The following is a 23,296-nucleotide window of genomic DNA, read 5'->3' on the forward strand; positions in this document are numbered from 1 at the left end:
AAATGACCTGAACACAGCGCTGAGATCACTGAACGGTTCTTGAGGCTGACGTAAGACAATATTCACCAGTGAATCATATTCCCATCCCGCTTGAAAATGAATGAGTCACAACATTTTAAAAAGAAGAAGAAGAAGAAAGTGCCACGGTGTTCAAATTTATGCACACTTCTTTTCATACAGACAGTAAAGCAACAGAAAAAGAGAGCAATCACTTCGTTTTCACTATTGTGACCAATAGGGTTGAGCTCTCACGGGACAACAGCTGGATTTATGGAGAACACACAAATCCTACCCCAATCAGTAGTGTTATACCACTTCAGTCCACTGTATGGTTAACTCCTGTAAGATGGCTAAAAGGACCACATCTGTAACCCAATGATGATTTGATATTGCCAAAAAAATCCAATTTTACTTTTTCTCATGCAGTTTTTGTCCTTGTACATATTATGGTAAATTTACTAGTGGCTTAAACCTGAGGATATGGACCCCTTATCCCCAAAACACCCCCATATTACAACACCAAACAGATGCAGATTTCACTGTTTTTCTCGGGTTTGTCTAATAGCTGTAGTTTGTATCTTAATTTTTTTGTCCTCTGAAAAATTGGCAGCACTGAGGAGACACACAAAAAAGAAGACTTGTGCTATAATTAGTTATAGGATCATGTGTCTACAAACTAGTTACAGATTAAAGAAGCTCCTCAAACCTGGATACACATAATTAGGGGAAGGCTAATGTAGTTTTGAGATTTGAAGCATGCGGTCCTCAAGTTTTGGTTTAACTTGCATACGTTTAGTAGGATGGCACACTCACAAGCCGTAACTGACACACCACATAAACAGTGTGTACGAGTTCAAAGTTCCTATAGGTAGAGTAAGGGTGTAAGCTATCTGAGACAGACTGGGATAGCTTGGGTAACATCTTCCTATCCGCTTGTTTTTGATGGCAATTGGCAGCATAAGCATGGAATTCTGGTCTTTGGTAATCTTCTGTGGTTTGCTTTTGCTTTGTTTGGGGATAAATATATGTATATGTGGGGGGTGTGTTAAGGTTGGAACGGGCCAACAGTTCTGGTAACCTCTCTGTTCATCATACTTCAGTGATCAAGGAAACAACGTGCCTTCACTCTGAGAGTTAAGCGGCCTAATCTGTCAGGATAAACTGGGGATATTCCCAAGACTGAGCTATTCTAACACACACACACACACATGCACACACACACACACACACACATACACATTAAAGCACTTGTGCACACATACACTCACATGCGCAGACAAGGAATTTCAAAAAGTGAGTTGAGCAAAGAGGGGCAGGTTGGTTTACTCAGGTGGTGGGGAAGATAAAAAGACACAAGGCTGCTAAGGCTTTATACACATTTGCTCTGAAATGCTGTATTTCCTTCAAAACTAAATTTCAGGGCTGTGGCATCAGTGGCAGTAAAGCATAAACTGAGCAGTTTCCTGTTGAGCATTTATCAATGCTAGGCCGGTACATCATTTCTCTAAACACAATATAAACTTTAATTCACCACAACCACAAGGGAAAATTCTAAATCATCCCGCAGCTGAGAGCGAAACCTTTTCGGTGGTTTTGAGAAATGAAATGTGTAAAAGGCCTTAGTGTCCCACAGTGTCTGAAAATTAAAAAAAAGAAATCAAGTGCATCTATATTGCCCTGCTCTCCTGCTCCTAGAATAGCCGAAATGGTCGCACGCTCAGGAGTTAGATGCCGAAATCAAGTTACGTAAGAGTTCAAGACCAAACCAGTGAGGGCACCAATGAAAGAAAGAACTGCGATAACAGAAGCCTCTCCCTTTGATGCTTGGCAGTGTGTAACGCACAGAGCTGAATTACAAAAAACACAGCAGACAGAGGTAAAGAGGAGCTCGCTGCCAGTTAGCAGCAAATGGTACTGATTGCACACTTCCTCTTTACCTGTCTGTTTCACACAAAAATATACTATAATTAAAAAATAGAATCTATATATTTAAAAAAGAAAAAGGCCTTGACTATAGGGAGACACACCGAGACAAACCACTGCTCTAGCAAAATGCTCGTCTTAGGAATGCTACTGTTTGTTGTTTGTTTTTTTAAATTGTGACTTACTTGTCTTGTCGCTAGCTAACCTTTGAAGGTTGGCAAACTGCTCAAGTAAATCTAAAACTGTGAATTTGACTAATTAGCCCCTGTCCCTGTTGCTAAATCTACAAGGCTGAATTGTCTTGTTTTATAATGTGCTCTTCATGTGGAGAGTTTTTTTTTTTTGTTTGTTTGTTTGATTTTTACTGCACCAGGACCTGCTTTGGCCAGGCTATGGAAGAGCCAGACAGCGCCATCAAAAACAAGGTAGCTTGTGCATTTAAAGCAGACTCCTCTTCTGCAGTCCCTCCACACCTACTAAAAGTGTGAGGGGGATGGGGGGAGATTGTGTGACTGGAAATAATTGACACTTACTGAAAAAAAGTGACTGAAGACTAAGACTAAGGCCTTTTAGTGTCCACACTGGGGAAACGTTGCTGTGTGCGAATTCAACAATTTATACAACGGTACCTTCACAGAATACATCTCCAGAATATAAGTGTGAGTGTGTAAGTGTGTAGGATAATACCTCTAAAAAAATAATCTGGACAGTTTCAAAGTCTAATCCTGCCTATTGAAAATGTACCCTTACAGCTATTTAACTTTTTTCTCCAGTGGTTTGCACGACTGACGTTTTCGACAATAGGTTCATCGCATTTTTTGTTACTTTTTTTTTTTCAAGATACTTACACTTACATGTGCTACAGTAAGAGCGTTTGCACTAGACTGCAATGAAGGAATGTTTTCGAAATAAGACACTACGTAATATTTAAATAAAAAAAGAAACATCTACAGACATTGGTCCAAATGTACTATGGCAGTTTCGAAATTATCACAAGAAATTGAGGTGTCCAAGCATGCCGAGAGACAGAAGGTGGGGTGGGGGCATAAAAGACGCAACAGATGAAAGTTATTCAAGAGGGAAATTTCAAAAGAGAAATGGAGGTTAATGGGAGGATTACATGGAAAGGGGTCCGGAGGGGTGATGATTATTAGAGCAGTTTCACAATTCATGCATTATTTGTACGCTTGATGGATTATCAGTGAGCGTTGAATCGCTCAAAAAGCCATAAAAGAAGCTAAGACTTGATTTTTGTTTTTCACGGCATCAAGTTATCGAAATCCTGAGCCGAACAAGGAGTAACCTGGAGATTTTCTAAGGGCAGTTCTTTCTGCGGATTAGCTCCAATTTCTGTAACTTGATGTCACTTTTTTTTAAAAAAAATGCAAGTTTTAGTTCTCTGGCTTGTTTTGCTGGATGCGAGTAACCCAGACAAGATGAAAATTTGTATCCCAGTTGAATGGAGGCGAACTCCACTGTGCAAAAATACACCAAAAAGAGAGAAGAAGCAAGGGGACGGAAAGATGATGAAAAACATGCAAAAAGTACACACTTCGATTAATAGGCAGTAGTTACCGCTGAAGCATACGTAAAATTAATACAAAAAATAAAAAGTACAAAATGCACACGCACCGCACGCACACACACACACCTACAAAACGGTATATATCAGAATAAAACTCTACAAAGAACTATATATATATCAGTTATGTAACAATTATCGCCAATCGTTGTTTCCTTTTCTGTTGATGCATCGTCACAAGTGTTTGGTTCTCAGTATGGCAGGTTAGAAAAGCCAAGAGTACCCAGAAAGGAGACAGGGCCACACACTCACAGGACAAATATTGACAGGGGTCCAGAGGCGAGGTGGTGGAAGTGGGGGAGCCGTGGGGGCCCTGACGGGTTTAGGGGTGTTATATCAAGGCTAATTGGGGAGATGTAATTATATATAGAGAGAGTAAATTAATCATCTGCAGTTAATTTTGTCATCAATTCGAGGTTTTTTTTTTCTGTAGCAAGGAAGTTAGGATCAGACTGGGGTAGGAGCAATTCTTCTTAGGTGCTGAAGTACACTGTAGAGACATAGAAGAGAGGAGAGGTGAAGGAGGGTAAATCGCTGCATGGGTTAGGAGATTAAAAAGGCAATTACAAAGAAATGCATGTGTATTACAAAGGAATAACACCATTGAAATAACTGTTATATCTGTTATAGAAAATATCAGTGTGCTTCTTACCAATAATGACGATGAGGACAATCACACATATCACACCCAGGATAATCATCATCTGTAATCAGCAGATTTCCAGAAAAAAACAGAGATTTTTAATAAAAACTCTTTAAAGCACTAAAAATATCAATATCACATAAATATCACATACAGCACACGTATAATTTCTACCAGTGACACACAAAATTAGGCTCAAGAGCAAAGTTTATAGCAGAAACTGATGGTTGTAGTTGGCTCCATGTTTGCAGAGGCTTTCTGTTTCACTTTGATTTTTATTCTTTTCTTTTTTTTCATTTTGTCTGTAAACAGACAGACATTTGCTATTCAAGTAAGGATGTCTGCATGACCTCACCTTGGCATTCTTCCACCAGTATTTATTCTTCAGTTTTGCAGCGCTGGTCTCAAACTGAGAGGCTCCAGCCTGCAGGGCATCGGCCCTGTCGTCCAGTTCTGACAGCTTCTGATCACGCTCCAGAACCTTGTCCACATTTACACGCATGATATCCACCACCTGGGGGGGAAACACACAGAGCAGTGTGGTGTAATCGGCCATCAACACAACATGACTGCATGTAAGGGTTACTAGATATAGGATATTGTTTATATATTTTTATAGCAAAAACTGTTTGAAGACTTGGAGAAATGATAGAGGAGTCAAACCCACTACTTATTATTAAATGTTCATTTTTTTTCAGTTCTTTTTTTAGTATGTGAGGAATGAATGAATGAAATGAAAAGCATGAATGCCTGGCTGTGTGTTTGCACTGTACTCACCTCATCCACCTGTGCCTGTGTCTGCTGCAGACGGCGGTTGCTGGTGAGGTTGGGAGGGGGCTGATTCCCTCCCTCTGGTGCAGGGGCTCCGGCGGCTGGGGCAGACCTGATGATAAACAAATGCAAATATTCAATAGTATGTAAAGCATGTTCATCATGTTAAATTCCAACATTACTCTACAACAGATGGGAAAAAAGCCACAAGTGTTTTTTTGTGATGCGGTGAAAATTAGTCTACAAAAGAATGAGTCATGCTCCCCAAAATCTTCACAAAAACCTAAAGAGGCCATCGAGTGTGATGTAACAGATGTGGAGGTTTCACAATGTGTCAGTTCTATATGCTAGTATATATCAATCTACTGAACTTGTCCTCTTGGGCTAGATGAGCCTGTTCTTTGACGTTATGTACAAATGGTGACCACAGTGAGAGAGTGTCATTTCACAGAGTGGGAGTGTCATTTACCGCTAAAAAGTCAACATGTACTGGAGCCCTGTGCTTTTTGAATCAAGGGAGGCATATATGTATATATATATATATATATAGAGAGAGAGAGAGTTATAGTTATAGTTATGGTCCACAACATTAAGTCAAAAGGACCCAAATAGTGAAACAGTTTGGGTAAAATGACCCTACATCCCATCCCAGATGTCTCTTCATCATTGCCATTTCTAAACCTCCTGTGCAGAGTTCCACCACATGGCAGTTTCAGAATAGTTTCTCTGCTTCTTTTTGTCTTAGTGAAAAATACTTAAATGTGTCACCGCTGATGCAAATGTCATTTATATCTATTTGAAACTTTAGCCTTTTCTGTGCTGCTACACTACTTGTGATTGAGGTATATCCATAGTTTTTGTAGTATATCAATAGAAATAAAAAAAAATATCCACTTTGAATCCTCTATGACACGCATCTCATGACTGAGATGGAGAATGAATGGGCATCAGGCGCAAATTACAACCGCAATTATACTTTTTAATATTTTTTTCAGGAATAGTTTGTGGCTATTTTAAACATAACCTTTAAACATTATACAGCTTGATGTAGAATGTATAACGCGGTCGCTACAACTCCTGAAATGCAAGTGAGAAAGTGTTGAAAATACTTAGATGGAGTGTGATCTAATGCTTACCATTTGCTTCTATAAATCCAAACTAAATCAATGACCACAAAGTAAGATCGTGAACAAACACTCTATGATAAAGCTAAGCTTGTAGCATCTTACGAGAAATATACCTTAGCTGTAACTGAGCTACTTCACTAGTGCGAGGGGAAACTCTGTATAAAGGTCACCTCTGCACACTCACAAATGACTAATCCTTTAACAACAACAAATCCTTTCAAATAGTTTACGTGGTGCTGCTGGTGGTCCCTATAACAGCTAAATGTCATATTAATAATATTATTTGCCCTAAAATACAAACACGTGCAAAATACTGTTATTATTTTATTTTATCAGACTAGTATGACTACTATTCTATAACTGTATATTTACAGGCATGAATGTACAATAAAGTTGCACAGATATATATATAATTACTATGAGCTCCCTCCAACTTTCCAATGAGTCCCACCATAAAGGTGTAATGTGTACAGAGGTTCACGCTGTCATCACCTCTAAACTAGCACCAAGAGGAGCTGCTAGTGCTGTGACGAGGTTTCTCACCAGCTTTCACATCCTGCGAAAACTGTGTGCTGCTGATTTGATCAACCATTTCTCATCTGTGTGCAACTTCAGAACATAATCTAAAACCTTTAAAGCTTTAAAGTTAAGAAAACAAACTGAAAATAAACTAAATAAAGTGATTTCATGCTCTCTGTATTTTTTAACAAAGGATATATTGTTTTCATTTTAATACATTAAAAAAAGGAGACATAGTTATTTTATAAATGACTCTATCAGCAATCTGTGTGCCAGTATTTCAGTTCAATCGCACTTAGAGATTGTAATCAGTGAAAACAACAAAAACAAAAAAACATTTAATAAAAGCCCCTAACGTAAGATGCAGTTTGGTCTACAGTCCACTGCTAATGTCAGTTTTCCTATGAAAGCTAAATATATTCAACCTTCTTTCAAGATAGTGCTTTTAAAAATAGTCTTGCCCTGTGGAGAGCTGCTGCAACACTGATGGGACTTATTAAGGTTTTCAGGGGGCCCTGATGAAATGAGGAAGCTTTTCAACATTTATGCTTGGTTTCCTTAAGCCAGAGTAAGGTTGGCAGATAGACAGACATTTAACTCTGCAATTGATTTCTGTTTGTCGCTGTCACGGAAAAGCATGCCGCCTGATTTTCAGCACTGGAGAGCGACATTTCAGCACTGGACAGCGCAACAGCAGTCCACACTAAACTGTCTGATCCCAGCATGTCTGTCCCAGTCTGTTTGATGCTGGGCACTGGATCCTAACCTACACGACGTTCATGTGTGACCGTGTACCCACACAGACCAGGAAACACGAAACATCCCTGTTCACCGCGAGCAGGACGGGCCTGTAAAACACCTACAGCCTGCCAACGTCGAGGGCGGGGAGGTTCCTTATTAGGGAGGGTGCATTTTAAGCTCTTAAATGCACAATAACAACCAAATATGGCGACAAATGTAACTCAAAGCCCAAAGAGAAAACGCTAACAGGCACGACGACCCTGGTAAATGACAGGTAGTGTGTCGGAACCAGGCTGCTTCACCCTTAAAACTGCCTGCTATGCGAATGCTGACAGTGAAGGCTGTGGCGGCTACTTTTCCTCAGCCCACCCTTTTTCACCGTGCGGTCAAAAACAACAAAAAAAATGGACAATAAAGGTGCGTGAAGAAAGACATTTACATGCTTCAATTACCCACGAAGACCCAACAACAATGAAATGTGGTGAGATATACAGCTGTCCGCCCTCGCACTACAATCGACGACATACAGTAGGAGGCTAGGCTATCCCCACCCCCCGCTGTAGGTTGCAAACATCACGTAAACTAGGCCTAAGCCTAATTCAGAGCTAATAATAACAGTCTTTGACAAGTATTATGGTGTATTCGTCGAAAATCGTCGAGGGTGTGTTCAACAGGCTATCCAAATAGTCTGGCGCTGGTCAAACAGCTAGTATGGCTCGTTCAGCGTTATGTCCTTGCTGTTTCTAGAATCAGCCAAATCGTCACCTGTGACTGGGCAAGGGAAGAATAATGCACTGGAAATGTTGAACAAGGGGACACAGCTTTAGAGAACACGACGTCTTTTCCCTTCTTAATATTATTATTAATAATAAGAAATAAATAAATGTATTTTAATTAGCCCGTGGGTATAATCACACAGACGGTGTCCTTTTCAAATCAAACCAGTCCAAACTGGAAAAAAATGCGTACGTGCTGGCTCAAGTCAAATGTAGCTCACGGCAAAAGAAAAAAAAAACAACAACAACTAATAATAATTACAACAAGGAAAAAGACAGTCGACAAAAACGTTCACTGTACACACACTGGAAATAAGGCTAATAACGCGTTTAATAACAGTTAAACCCGACCCCACCGTCTGCTCTAAGGTTAGGCCGACGCGTTAGCCTCTTCACTTTTGGGTCATATTATCAGAAAGAGACAGCTGTGAAATGAGATCAAACTGCGATATTTCTCCATGATCAACACAACAGCAGAGATTAATAACCATCTCAGTTTATGACGGCTGAGGAACACTGTTCACACGCCACAAATCCCCACAAAGCCTCCCAAACACCAGTCGTGAGGACCAAATTGCAATTAAATAAATTCGGATTTGACAAAAAAAATAAATGAAAAAAAATCAGCGAGCTGTACTTACATTTTCCTGGTAGCAGGGAGACAGCTGTGCTCTAATCCGGACTGGAAATGTTAGCGCGTGCTAAGTGGCTGGCAGATGGATGTGGATGTGCCTTCTGCGCTCCTCTCTACCCTCTGGCAGCCTTTGGTTGGTTATTGTGGCGTTTGCCTGCCTATATATCCTAGGAGGAGCACTGAGTTTGAATCTGCCACTGAGAGGTGTCACCTCGCTATATATTTCTTCTTCTTTTTTTTCTTTTTAAAAAATTATCTCTACGTCTACAGATTTGCGGCACCTGACAGGCTATTTACTAGAGCCCGGTGCTGTCGGAGACCGTGCTGTAATGAAGGTGTAATAACCCTCCGCCTGGATTAGGTGGACAAAGATGGCTCGGTGACGTCAATCGCGGCGACTTTCATGTTGAAATGGGTGGCCGGAGACTTCAAACACGCCATTTTAGCGCCCACAAAGCATCGTTTTCAACCGTGGGGGCTATTATTGGGGATCTGCTCGTGTTTCATTTAAATACATTGCATGTTGCGGTCACATTTGGGGTTCTAGCTCCTCAGAAAGGAGCTTTTTCTCATGGCGAGTCTGTCTGTCAACAAAATGGCGTTCCTCGAAAGGGGGTGTGGCGAGATAAGCAGTAGCCTAGGTTATCATTTATAGTAAATATGAATGTGGCTGTTAATATATATATATATATATATATATATATATATATATATATATATATATATATATATATATATATATATATATATATATATATATATATATATATATATATGTATATATTTCAAACTGGCATAAATCTGCATTGTAATAGCTTTGATACTGTAACTTGTATATGTACAGTTCATGTGTGACAGGCTGGTACAAGCTTGACCTTTGTGGACAGTTCCTACATCCCAAGGATGATTAGTACAAGTTAAGTAAAACGAAAGGTCAAGCAACAAAAAATGGTTTTGAAACATTATTTTTCTGCAGCCTTTCTTTTTATTTTATCGTGTTTTGTAATGACTTCATAATAATGAAGGTTCTAATGAAGGTCCTAATTGGTCCTAATTGGACCAACCATCACCATCATGGTGATGGTTGGTCCAATTAGATCTTGATGACTTAGAATTACACCTTGAGGAAGTTTAAAGGTCAGCCTTTAAAAATAGTTATTGTTTGTAGGTCTTGAGAGCTCTTGACAGCTGCCCCAAATGTATTACCTTCAAAGATGTTCCAAGTTGAAGATGATAACGAGGCAGAGTTCAATTAATGTACTATAAACCCTAAGAGAGTGGAAGCTGCTCCCGCTGCTGCAGGATCAACACAGTGTATGGAAATCAATGTGCCTTAATTATGTTTTACCTTTGGCTAAAAAATATATATCTATAGTGTTTCCATTACAATCTGTGTAATGAACAACTGTGTTGCTGTGCAAGACTGGGGGCATCCTTGGTAAAATAAATAACACAAAGCACAGTTAAATTTAATATAATCCTATGTGACACACCAATGGGCTTGTTCTGCTGCATTAATAAACCACACAAACTGAAATACCTTGCAAGACTAAACAAATGTAAGGTTGAAATGGTGAAAAACAGCCCCTGTTTTCTTTAATTCTCTGCGTTGGGTCCGTTGATAAGGTTCAATCATGATAAAAATGTCACACTAGAAGAAAATTTAACAAGACCATGTAAATGTGCACTAGATTGCTGGTCTAAAATTTGGCAAATACAACTTATTATGGTGTTTGGGGTTATTGTTACAGAGCTGAAGAATCCTCTTGTTAGCCTGCAGCATATTCTCAGAGGAGCTGTAGGTGCTCGCACTCAACCACTTGGTGGCATCAAAAGGCAGCGTTACTTCACTGCCCACCCCCTCACAGGCTAACTATGCACTGGTAACTATCCCCTTCACAATGATGACCTCAGTCATGATGTGGAACATGTTGTACAGCTGGCACTCAATAAAAAATTGAGAAAACCCAGCTTGTTATTATGATGTTTTGTTTTTTCATTTCATATGTATAGAAAGCTTTGAGACCTGAACACAGCTAATCAGCTGATGACGAAATAACACCTTTTTTTAAAACTGTGCAGCTTAAGTTGTATTTGTAGACTTAATAATATGTTTGTTCCTTTTGTTAATTCTTGAAAAGACACAATTTAAATCGGCATAGATTTTCTACGTGTTTCCTTCCAGTACACCATACAGCAGATTTCACTGTCAAGCCTTACCTTTAGACTTAATTTTGATATCTTTCAAATGCACATTGGCTTTAATGACTTAAGAACTAAACTGTGTCATTTATTTGCACACTCATAAATATATCCATCCATGGAGTGACATGTTTTAATTTCAGTCTGTACACGTTTGCTGCCAGGAACTCTGTGTAAAACTGAATTGGAATGAAATTCATTGTCATGTACAGCCTGTAAGTGTTTATCCCACAGTGTGGATGAGGGACGAATTGCAATGTGGTTGATACAGGTGCATTGCTCGTATCCTACCATTCAGACATGCACGCCTTGATCTATTATTGATGGCAGCCCTGAGCTATGATGCGCTCTGAAATATTCAGGCAGACATGACCCTTTTGCACCCCCACCCCGCCACCCCTGCACTACATCTAAGACCAAAATGTTAAGAGAGATTTGAAGTATGTGTTACGTCTGCCCCGTTATGCTGAACCAATTTAGGCAGAAAAAGTCTTGATGACACCGAAACAATAAAGACTAAACCTCTACTTTTATATTTCGGTTCAAAGACACTCTTTCATGTTTGTGATCCAATGAAAGGAGATGACCTAACGACAAGCAAACTGTCAAAATAATTCCACGAAAGGTCTGAGAAAAAGCTTTTAACGTAAAACACATTCAAAGACTCAATTGCAACAGAGATGGGAGATTTATTTTTTTGTTTCAAAGTGCCTTTTCTAGTAACATATGAGGTATACATTTTTGCGAGGCTCTAATGATTCAGCGAAGGGTTTTCTGTGACAAACAATGATATATGGCACTGCACTCACAGCATGAACAATTTCAGGATGTGCCTGTTAAAACTCAGTTACGTCAGAGTGAGCATTTCATTCACAGTTATCGCCCCGTTTTGCTTTTTTTACTTTCCAAATAATCCCAAAGATGTGCGGCACCAAAACTTCACCAGTTAGTCCCTGAAGCACAAAGTGTCTAAACAGCCAAAAAAACCCATCCCTGGTGAGGCTCTCGACTCTCTGAGATAACCCTGTCTACATATTGCTTCTTTTTAAAAACGCAATAGTGCAAAAAAATCTCTGTGACAATTAACATTTACCTAAAAGTAAGCCCACAGACACGTGGGGCATTGCGTAAAGGAGTGATATTGCACTGCTAATCGACAAAGAAGGTATCATAGTGGTGCCAAACATCTTTCAGTACACCCATGACACAGGCACCCACTGAGGGGTGGACGTGGCCCGCTCCATGGCCTCCTCCACACCCTTAACACTTTCATCCACGTCGTTGTTGATGAGAACCACATCAAAGAAGTGTCCATATGTGCTCAGGATGGCGTCTGACTCTTTCTGGATCATCTGCAGATTTTCCGTCTAGGAGAGGAGATGTAGATGATTAGCAGTTTGTGGTTGGAAAATTTGGGGATTTTAAAACACTTGGATAAGATGTAGTACCTGGGGAGCGGTGTTGGTCGGTGCAATGAAAACTACCAGAGGTGCAAAATCAGCTGTCCGCAAGAGTTTCAAGGTCTGCAAGAAGGATTTAGTGGTAGTTTAGAAGCACGTACATCAGTGGGACAGCTTATGTTGAGCAGTTTGAAGAAGAATTTGGAGAGGCAAGGCGGAGATGGTTTAGACATGTGCAGATGAGGGAATATGGATATTCTGTACAAAAAATGTTGAATATGGAGCAGTGTGTCTACTATCTATGTGTTGGTGTTGTTCCTGTATCATCACAACAACGTTAGTTTTGAATCAGCGTCGCAACTGAGCAGTTACGTTGTTGTGATGTCATTACACTGCAAGGTGGACTTTCAAGTTTGGTTTGCTGTTAGACAAATTTAGGTTACTCATGTTGCTTCACCAGTGATAGTTTTTAAAAGCATAAGCTAGCTTCTTGTCTAATGCTAACTGAATGCTCAGACAACGTCATTTGTCAGTTGCGATGTTGATCCTGAACTAATGTTTTGATGATGTAGGAACAATGACAGCTTCGTCCAAGATGGGATATCAGATCATGTAATATGAAGCTGCCAGGCAGAAGGAAAAGAGGAAAACTACAGAGGAGATTTGTGGATGCATTGCAGGAGGACATGCAGAGGGTTGGTGTGACAGTGGAGGATGCTTGGGATGGGGTGAAATGGATTCAGATGATCTGATGATCGGCTGACCGCTAAAGGGAGCAGCCGGAAGAAGAAGAACTGATGAAGTACAGCGCATTTCACACATTTGATACTTTAAACATCCTTTAAACAAGACAAGATAAAGGCAAATATGAATTGTTTTTGCAGTGGAAGAGACTGACTCAAAGCACAGAAGGAGCAGCTTTTCCTTCACTTGTTAGCCCAGTTTTATTTGAAAAATAATTTGAAAAATGAAATCGTTATAAAAATCATACGTTTACCTGTAAGGAGTGTGAATTTCATTCAAAAAGATGCCTTTTGAGTCATTATTTAACAAAAGGGGATTTTTAATAACTACTTCAGTCTAGACTATCCTAAAATATACCACATTATCACTTCTATACACTGTGCTGCATGAATATGAGTACAAAAGCAACTCACTGCAGGAGAATATAAAATTATCATCTTTGGTTTGTCAAAGGTGGATAGTAGGTATAGCAAACACAGCTATAGCTACTGAAACAATAGCTAATAATATGACTGCTGAATCTGCACCATATTACTTTAACAATGTGGTTAGGTTAAAGGGCAAAAAGTTAGATTGTATATGCATTTTCTTTCCATTTGAGTGAAGCTAATTCATGTAGGTGAATATCTCAATTCTAAAGAACTTTAAGAAAACAAAAAAGCTCTCAAATTAAGCATAAAAACATTTAGTGAGTTTATGCAACTCTGAGAAATGGTAAAATAGCACTCCAGGGCAGACACAGTATTCTTTATTTAGATCAACTGCGTTGATGCTACATGAAAAGAAGTTTGGCGCTAACCTGTGGTTCTATATCCAGCAGAGCGATTTTGCCCTGCGTGTGGATCTTCTGGATGGTCTCAATTTTGGTGCCAAACATGAAACCCTGGAAGCTGCCATACTCCAGCAGCTCATTTCCAGAGATGCTCTTGGTCATGGCTTCATGGGAGATGAAGTAATATTCCTTTCCATTCTCTTCATCCTTACGTTGGGGTCTGGTGGTGTCTGCGCAAGGATGAGAGTTAAGAATTAGTGAGAATTAGTCCACGGATGGTAACAACCTGCACCACGTTAGAGGAATAAAAAGGCCATCAGTCTACTTACGTGGTGAAGGGTATGAAAACTTCTCGGGGTATCGTGTCAACAGTGCATTCTTAATATGACTCCTTCCAACACCAGGTGCCCCTGAGAAAAAAAGGCAGAATTAACAAAACAATGCTAAATTTTTAAGGAAATTTTAATCAGACCCAAACTGTGATAACTATGCTTTCATTACCGTTGATTAAAGATATACTTATATGCAATTTCAATGAAGACACAATCTATGTTATTTTAACTTCTTGCTAAAGCATATTAAAGTTACTGTTACTTAAAACATGTGGGCTAAAAGTGTAGGCTCTCAGCTATTGTAGTCCACTATTTTACAGGGAATCAGAGCTAATTGGACTCAAGTGACTCAAAACGGTTTGATAGACACATCAGAGCTATTCCTGTGTTATATCTCATTAATTTAAGCAGGCAAATAGTCTACAGCCGATTCCAAGTATGGCATCTGTTTTTGGAATTTACTGTTGTGAATCCACAGCATATATTCAAAAGGGCTCTCGATGCAAGTAAAGCAAGACATCCTTACACATCAATAGCAGTAGCATTAAGTGTGGCCTAACAGCTCTCACAAAAAAAAAAAACCCCAAAAAAACCCAGACCATGCTGGCAAAATGCATCATTAACAGACCTGGCAACCCATTAAAGAAAACAGTGGTGGATAATCACAGGATTCTTTTGATGCTAAAGACAAAAAAGCTGCACAGCTGCGCACAGCTGCAGTAAAAGCCTGACAAAGAATCGCAAACAAAGAAAATTTATTCTTTAGTTATGATCATGGGTTCCAGACTTCAGGCCTTCATTGCCCACAGAGGATTCTGGACAATGTTTTAACAATGAACATCTTATTATTTCTGAAACCCAGGAAAAAAGTGACTGATCTGAGGACTGTGCACATTTTCTGCATCTTGCTTGTTTTATTTCCTATTGCGGTGATGTGGAAAGCAAAAGGCAAAGGTTACAAACTTATAATATAACTGAGCTAGGAAGCTTACCAATAAGGACCAGTGTTTTTCTTTGAAAAGCCGGGAGCCGAACAACCTCCTCATAAGAAATCACATCCAGCTGGTCAAAAACTGCAGAAGAAGATTATTTTAGATCGCACTAGAGAAGAAATGAATGAAACTGTGGGACTGAGAGTTGCAGTGTTCTACTTACTAGAGCTGTGTTTAGCTAGGTACTTGTCCTTGCACTTCTTTTTCTTTCCAAATGGACTGCAGGACTGAGTGCCCTCTTTGGCCTTGCTTTTACTGGCCACCCTCCTGCAGGGAAAACAGGTATTTAAGTTAGCCTGAGAATATCTGGTACAGTTCACTCTGTATTATAAATCAGCCACGACATTAAACCAGCAAACCTAGATCGTGTACATCCCTAACATGATGTCAAAAGCGCTCTGACCACGTGGGGCATGGAAACTGCCATTCTTAAGAGCATCTTGTGGTTTTCTATCAATAGATCCTTGAGGTCCAATGACTTGAGGATTTGGGTTTTGATGGATTGAGCTTAGCCTGGCAGAACCCGTGAATAATTGTTTTGGTTGAGCTTTGGGCAGTTTGAAACCCAGTCAATCTGGACCAGTTTTATCCTGGTGGTGGGGTGCACTGTACTGTTTGGAGAATGGGGATGCCAGGCAGGACACTTTCCAAACAGAACATTGCAGTAATGGCAGGTATGCCCCTCCCTGAGGCTGGAGGTTTCTTCCTGTTAAAAGGGAGTTTTCCCTTCCCACTGTTGCCAAGTGCTTGCTCATAGGATGTCGTCTAATTGATGGCGATTTCTCTCTATTATTGTACCTTACCTTACAGTTACGTTAAAATATAAAGTTCTTTAAAGCAACTATTGTTGTGATTTTGGAGCTATATAAATAAAATAAAATCGGATTGATTTGTGATGTGATTGGTATATTAAAGACTTTACCATTCTTGGAGCTCTGGAGAAGGTATGAGTCCAGCAAAGTCAGTAGCACTGCTCTCCACTCTGCCCTGCCACCAGTTTGGATCCTGCTTGTTGATGATCTGAATGATGTCCCCAGTCTGAAACTTCAGACCTGCCTCTTTGCATGGGATGAGGTCATCTGTGGCAGGGTCATAATTGAACTGAGCCCTCATGTACATCTGGAGATTGTGAACAAATCTTATTAGTTCCCCTGGCAGTAAAAGAACTAAACATTTACAGTTGGTATTATGTAAGGTACTACTGATAACCTGCTGACCTTACCAGAGTGTTCAGTTATCACCCAACACTTATTTAAGGTCAGCCGGGAGTAAAGTTCTAATCTGTAGAACTTAATAGTTTATCTGAAGTCTACGATTCTGTGATTCTACTGATAACTGTGAATTCACCCTGAAGTAGAATACTAGTAAACAATTTCATGATATGATCTTGGACAGCTCCTTTCAAACTGTGGACATGGCTACATTTCTAACCAAGGGACAAGGTCTACTTGTGCGAATAAATAACTGTAACTAAGTAACTGTTTGTTACTTTTTATATCTCAGGTTAAAATCTAAAGGGTGCAAACTTTGAGGAAACTGTCAAAGATCATAGCAGGAACACATGTAGGGTCCCCTCAGCGTAAATGATTACTAATGTTAGTAGAGTCCATGAACATGTATTTGTGGTTTCCCCAAGAGACTCCAATGGAAGTTTACACAAGCTTACACCCCAAAATGTGCACAAACATTGATGCACTGGAGTGATCTGGGTCACCAAAAATGCTGTTCTTTGTATGGAAAGCATATTAACAATGCCTACATATTAATGCAGTGCAATCTTTAAAGTAAACTGCCATCACTGACCACAACAGGGACTAACTTTAATGCTGAAAAAGAAATATATGTTAATTCTTTTAAAGCTCTTTTAAGTTGATGTCGTCTGTACTTAAAAGTATGTTACAGGGCAGCCATTTTTATGCCACAAGAAAGATGTAAATGGAGAGACATGCTGTGGTCACTAGATGGCAGAATGAAACACACTACCAATGTGTTTCATGTCAAAAAGCAACAATGAGTGATGTTCTTAACATTAAAGCTAGGTTTATAGTCACCTGGTTTGTTCACTGACTAACAGCAGATTCACCTAAACAAAATCATTGTAAGCAAGTAAGATGCAGAAGAAAAAGACTGCGAGAAAAGTGACCAAACTAATACTTGACTGTGCTCTAATATGACCAGAAAAGCTTGCTTTCCTGGATTCACTCATGCAAATCTCGAAAGTCTCTTGGAGAGAATAAATATGAATCACATTATTCAACATAAGCATCACAACACTAAAGCTGTGCATAGTCTGTCGGTCGTATCGTTACCTCGCAGATTCGGGATCGACTCTTCATGTTGGGTATGATTTTCATCGTGACGACTCCATTGGTTTCTCTCTGTATGTAAAATAGAAACGGATTTATGTTTTTATAGCAATGCCGAGTTAACATGAAGTGCAAAAACTGTGATTCAGTATAGCTCCAAACATAAATGGAAGGACTTAAGAGCTGGTGGCTTACCAGGATCTTTTGTAGCTGATCTACAGTTTGGTTTGTCACAGTCTTTCCATTGATTTCTGCTATTTCATCTCCTTCGTGTATAGACCCTGGAAAGACAAAGAATGCAAACTAGATGTCTTACTGATTCTCCAGTACTATAACAACTAATCAGGACATCAGATAAAACTCCCTCGTGACACACTATATTAATATCTTTTCTTGCACAATTCCTGCAAACTGTAAAAAAACAAAACAAAACAAACAAAATGTGCTGAATCACCTTGTCTGTGAATCATCCCTCCATGCAATATCCTGGCCACCGTGCATCGCTGTTTCTCGTTCAGTTTCAGAGTGACCCCCTACAGACACAGACCACAGTCAATGAGGAGGAATCATTTCTTTAAAATTTAAAGCAGGAGCACTGAGTGAACAGTCGAGGCTGATTACATACCATTGGCTCTGAAGCACTCTTTTCAAACGCCACTTCTTTCATCCTGGGAACCTCTGTGCAATTTCTGTGTCCAGCACTGCCGTTGGTGTAAAAGTCAGCCCCCTGGTTCTCATAGTTTTGCATAGCTGCCTGTTAAAATGAAAGAAAACAAATGAATCACATGACATCACAGGAAATGAAATTAACTAAAAAACAAGAAGCCTCCCATTATACAGGGAACCGAATTCACTATTCTGTCAGATCAGATCATTAGCTTACTGCTCTTTCTAATAACGGCGGTGGACACTTTCTGCTCTCGTGAGCACAACAGCTACGTTTCCTTTGCACTTTCAACATATGTTCAAAGTTGAAAATTAACCAGACATTAAAACACACTTCATTAACCACATCCACTCATCTGGTCCACCAGGTTCGTGTGGTCATGGATACCAGCAGTGTGATGAACAAAGCACTGATGTAGCAAAACGTATACACTACGAAGCATGCTGCTTGAATGTTTGCTACAGAAATCAAATGTGTAGATTTGTGCTATTCTTTTACACCAAAAGCGTAGCAGGACAACCTCGTCTGAGTTATTTCCAGAGTGTAAGCATCGCCGTAAGAGAAGAAATCCACGTAGCTCCCCTGACAAATCAAGACACTACGGAATTACATTAAATCTACTGAGTACAAGATAAGATACCACGTAATGACTCTGTGAGAGTAAAGTGCCCTCCAGGATCGGGCAATGAGTGCACCATATCAAAGCTTTTATAATTTGTTCACTTAACTGACATCAGAGAGATGACTGCCTGCATCAGCAAACTTTCTTGCGTGAATATGACACATCAGCACTGCTTCAGCAAAAAAAAAAAAATTATCTACCTTCCATCATCAGCATTACAATAATCCAATCGTTATCACTGTCCACCTCACCAATAGCTTTAGCTGCTCTAAAGCCACCTCTGGGTTTAGAAACTACTCCTGCACTGATGAGCCAGATGCAGGAGCCATGACAGCCAGTCAGGTCACTGAATAGTAATTCATCAGCAGTGTGTGCTCTTAGCCATCAGGAGTGTTGAACACCAGGAAAGAGTGAAAAGCTGTATAAGAAATAAATACAAATCTTGATATTCCGATACACGATATGTATCTTCCTTCTCATTTCTTTTCACACACAAAGAAGAATCTGCAATAATGTATTGAGTAATCCGCTTACTCACAAATCAGCTGAACGTGTCTGAAGAAAGGAGCAGAAATGTCTCTGATCTCTTGAGGAATTAGATTTAGACTAGCACTAAAGGGTCATTTTAATAAAACCCACCTCATCAAGATGTTGACAGTGAGCTCTGTCAGCTCCACCACTTGGAGTGTAACAAGATCAAGATTTAATTAAAGGTTTGAGCAATGCTTCAGTAACTGGAAACAAGCGATCCTTCAACAAGTATGGTCAGGTCGTGGCCACAGTTTTAATGCTGGTTTCAAGTTTGAAGGAGCATCAGGGTAAAGAAAGAGCGTTCAAAGCGGCGGCTTGTCTCTTCAGGGTGAAAAGCAGAAGGTGACAGGCATGTAGAGGAAGACCATCCGTGCCGAGATAAATTAATTCACCATAAAAATCTATAGCAGTAGTTCCATTTGCTTTTCTGCACACAGTTGGGTTACTGGTCTAATATAACACAGAATAGTTGATTATACTTTATCTTTCTTACATGATCTGCTGTTTTTAACTAAAGGAATATAAATCATCAGCCCTCCCCAATGAAGGGTTTACAGGTTTTTGTTTTCCTTCTATTGATCTCTTGGAGAAACACAGTAGGAGATTAATAGTTGACATTTGAACACTGTGTGGTTAATGAGCTTTCCACAAAAAAGGAGAAAAAAAAGGAGGAAAGAACTGCCAAAAGTTCTGCGTGTCCCACTTATCAACTTGCCTCAACTTGCCTTAAGACCTTAAATGCCTTATTGTCTATCTAAGTAGGGCAGTACACAGTTATTAAGCATGAGATATTAGAAGCATAACTCAGTGCAAAGGAGCAAAAAAAAAAAAGGAAAAAAAAGTAAGAAAGAAAGACACAAAATATGATTAATCAGCCTTAAACACACCATTTAAGATAATGCCCTCGTGACCTCAGTTAGAGACATGCTGATTAACACAGATCAGAAAGATATGTAGGCAAGATTGCAACTCAAGGCTATTGAACTGCAAACTGCTGATGTCAGGAATAAAGTTTCCTCTCTTTCACATTTCCCTCAGTGGCTCAGTGCTGACTTTTCAAATTCTGAGAAGGCACCGGTCTCCTGCTGGAAATCAAATCCAGGTCTAAAGTGTGCCAGAGATTTAACTCTGGCTTTCTCCCCTCCGACATATCCTACATGTTTTCTGGGACATCTTTTCAGTCATACTTGTTAGCTTAGTCTTTGTTAGAGGCAAAGACAGTATTTTCATGACATACTCCAGGATCTTTAAGGGGAGGAAAATGCAAACAAGTTTAACAGTGTGCTTGGCAGTGTGGTGTAAACAACTTTTACTTGACTGATTCCTGAGCAGAGGCTAAGGGTAAGCTGTAAGCAAAATTACACAATATGTTTCAAAACTGTACGAAGGCACAGTCCCAGAAACGACTTCACAGCTGGCATGTTACTTCTTTATGATCTTATTGCCGCTCTTAAATGCGTTCATATCACTATAGCCCAGCTGGTTAGTGAGACAGTTCATACTACTCTGTGAAATACAGGAACATAGTCTTATGATGGCTAAAAGAAAACCAACAAAAAAAACCTTCCCTAATGTTTTCCCCAAGTTGTCAAAATACTTGCGTGAATTTGTGAGAAATGGAGAACTGAAACTGCCACAGCAATGTCTGCTGATTTCAAGCTGAGGCTGACCGATAGTGCTGAGCAATGAAGAAGCTGCTAACACAGTAAAGATCTAAATGTTCTTTGTTTAAGAGATCAACACATTCAGCTGCTGCAGTATGAAAACATAAACGGGTCTATTCTTAGAGATCTTGTTCGGAAATAAACAACGATCACATGTCCCCGTATCTGCTTCCCGGAAGCAAATAAGAACAGCGAAATCAGAGGGGTCTAAATAAATTAATAAGGTATATATATACAAAAAAGATCATCTTACCTTGTCAGACTTTGGTTTGTTTTGAAGGAGCTGCTCCAGGTAGAGATCGGAAAGGGCTGTCCGGACGCTGTTCACGGACTCCAGTGTGACAGTGGGATCGTTTTTATTGGATTTTAACGTCATCTTTCCCGTTAGATAAAAAAAAACATACACAGTGAACTCGATTTGCCCCCTCGATCAAAGTCCTCAAGACACTGGCCACAAACTGCTGATAAGGAGTGACTATGAGATAAGTCACTGTCGGAGATAAAAGTCCAAAGATGTGATCAGCAGTAGGTGAGGTTCATGCGATAACTACTGCAGGGACACCGCTGACAAAGCAAGTAAACATGCATCTGACTGCTGCTGTGCTCTGAGGGGCTGGCTGCTGATGCGTTCAAGTTCCCCGTGCGAGCTCAGGAATCTCATTAGTAAAGTTATTATCACAAAATGAGCGGAAATCAGAGAATTACAAACGATAATGTAGCGCTTCTTATTGTTATTTTCTTTGGATATTTCTACGTTGGCATCGTATATCCCTACTGATCTATAGGCTTTCTCTAAACTGCGATGTTTATTCAAACATCATCTACCTATGTGTCACAAAAACCTTTTTAAAGATTCTTTGTTTATTTTTCGTTTATACAGTTTTATTTTTTAAAAAAGAGTACAAAAATAATTCAAAACCGGTGCTAAATAAGCCTTTGGAATCTGATGGGCCAAAACGGAAATCAATTTCCATTTTGAGCCCCACAAAATGCTAAATGTCCCACAGGCGGAGAATGCAACATTACCGCAGCATTTTCAGCAGGGCTACCCTCTCAAGCTACAGAGAAGCAAAAAATAACGTAGTCCCGGTGATTCCAGCAGCTAGCTTGCAAGAACTTCAGTTTGGAACATAGTGTACCCAGCTGCAGTGTGATAGTCTCCCTGTGCTAATTTAACAAACAAACAAACAAACATTAAAAAAAAAATAAACAGTGGGAAAGTCGAGTGATCCTATTACTGATACATTACTGAGTGATTACAGATGACATCAGTGTTGCAACATGCACACTGCATGTGATTAGGTTTAATACAGTGCAGCTGTGGGAGACTGTGAGCAGGAAGCCCCGTCCTTAAATGGCCTGTCTATTTCCACTGTGTACTCATACAACATATACAAGCATGTATGCAGTCTTTTTGACAGGTGAACTGAGGGCTGGTTCACAAAAACACATGGATTTCATCTCCTTTACTGTTTTAATGAACTTTAAATAGATTTATATTACACCGCTTTCAATTCATTTCAGTCTCATTTATATAGAAAACAAATCACTATATCTCAAGGAGCTTTATATTGCAAGTAGACTACAATAATAAATAGAAAACTCGAATAATCAGAAACCCCCCTAGCAGCAAGTCCTGGGTGACAGTGGAAAGGAAAAACTCCCTTGCAAAAAGAAACCTCCAGCAAAACCAGGGAGGGGTAGCCATCTGCCGTGAAGAGAGCAGAGAGAGGATAGCACAAAAGACACACATGGGAGACAGCCAGAGTTTAAAATTAACGATGAAATACAGCATGGGTGAAACAGAAGTGAGTGAAGAAGAAACAATCAGTGGATCATGAGAAGCCCCCAGCAGTCCGGAGCTATTGCAGATTAACTAAGAGAGGGTTCAGGTTCACCCAAACCAGCCCCAATTTGTTGAAATAGGAACATTTTAAGCCTAATCTCAGAAGAAGAGAATGTGTCTGTCTCCCAAATGCAAACTGGGAACTGGTTCCACAGAAGAGGAGCCTGAAAGTTGGCTAAATCTTCTTCCCCTTACCGCCAACCAGTCATGGCAGATGGCTGTCCATCTCTGAGCCCAGTTCTACTCCGTTTAAAGGGAGTTTTTCCTTCCCACTATCACCAAGTGCTTGCTCACAGGGGGTCATCTAATTGTTGGGGTTTTCTCTCTATTATATAGGGTCTTACCTTACAATATTGGTACATAATGGTGCTATATCAATAAAGCACAATTGGATTGAATTGAATTGAATTGAATTGAACTGAACAGAGAGAATAGCCCTGTACACTCAGAATTCATCCTATTGCTTCTATCAGCTGTCACATCAGAACCAGCCTTTCTTCCT

The 23,296-nt window shown here is 39.8% G+C and overlaps 2 protein-coding genes across 2 annotated transcripts; both read right to left on the reverse strand.

Moving 5' to 3' along the window:
* Positions 1–418: 418 nt before the first annotated feature.
* Positions 419–9,060, reverse strand: vamp2 (vesicle-associated membrane protein 2). Its single transcript, XM_040049866.1, has 5 exons — positions 8,724–9,060; positions 4,926–5,031; positions 4,504–4,662; positions 4,158–4,209; positions 419–3,995 (listed from the first exon to the last, which is right to left on the reverse strand). Coding segments are annotated over exons 1-5 (336 nt in total). The 5' UTR covers positions 8,726–9,060; the 3' UTR covers positions 419–3,978.
* A 2,527-nt stretch (positions 9,061–11,587) lies between these two features.
* On the reverse strand, positions 11,588–21,559 carry mpp1 (membrane palmitoylated protein 1). Its single transcript, XM_040049861.1, has 12 exons — positions 21,202–21,559; positions 18,090–18,218; positions 17,919–17,997; positions 17,660–17,745; positions 17,468–17,536; positions 16,081–16,277; positions 15,322–15,425; positions 15,159–15,239; positions 14,164–14,244; positions 13,862–14,064; positions 12,367–12,441; positions 11,588–12,285 (listed from the first exon to the last, which is right to left on the reverse strand). Exons 1-12 carry the CDS (start codon positions 21,322–21,324, stop codon positions 12,109–12,111), a joined length of 1,404 nt encoding a protein of 467 aa, XP_039905795.1. The 5' UTR covers positions 21,325–21,559; the 3' UTR covers positions 11,588–12,108.
* Between the last annotated feature and the right edge of the window lie 1,737 nt (positions 21,560–23,296).

The sequence above is a fragment of the Simochromis diagramma genome, unplaced genomic scaffold (assembly GCF_900408965.1).
Source record: "Simochromis diagramma unplaced genomic scaffold, fSimDia1.1 OVJJ01000050.1, whole genome shotgun sequence".
In the NCBI taxonomy this organism is placed as follows: domain Eukaryota; kingdom Metazoa; phylum Chordata; class Actinopteri; order Cichliformes; family Cichlidae; genus Simochromis; species Simochromis diagramma.

What these genes read in the sequence shown, in the direction of transcription:
- vamp2 (XM_040049866.1), bottom strand. An exon ending in CACAGGCACAGGTGGATGAG is followed by an intron (nt 4,663 to 4,925) that starts GTGAGTACAGTG and finishes TTTCCCCCCCAG; the next exon opens with GTGGTGGATATCATGCGTGT. An exon ending in ACTGGTGGAAGAATGCCAAG is followed by an intron (nt 4,210 to 4,503) that starts GTGAGGTCATGC and finishes TGCTGATTACAG; the next exon opens with ATGATGATTATCCTGGGTGT.
- mpp1 (XM_040049861.1), bottom strand. Translation starts at nt 21,324, where the DNA reads ATGACGTTAAAATCCAATAAAAACGATCCCACTGTCACACTGGAGTCC. An exon ending in AGGGATGATTCACAGACAAG is followed by an intron (nt 17,746 to 17,918) that starts GTGATTCAGCAC and finishes TTGTCTTTCCAG; the next exon opens with GGTCTATACACGAAGGAGAT. An exon ending in ATCAGCTACAAAAGATCCTG is followed by an intron (nt 17,537 to 17,659) that starts GTAAGCCACCAG and finishes TTTTACATACAG; the next exon opens with AGAGAAACCAATGGAGTCGT.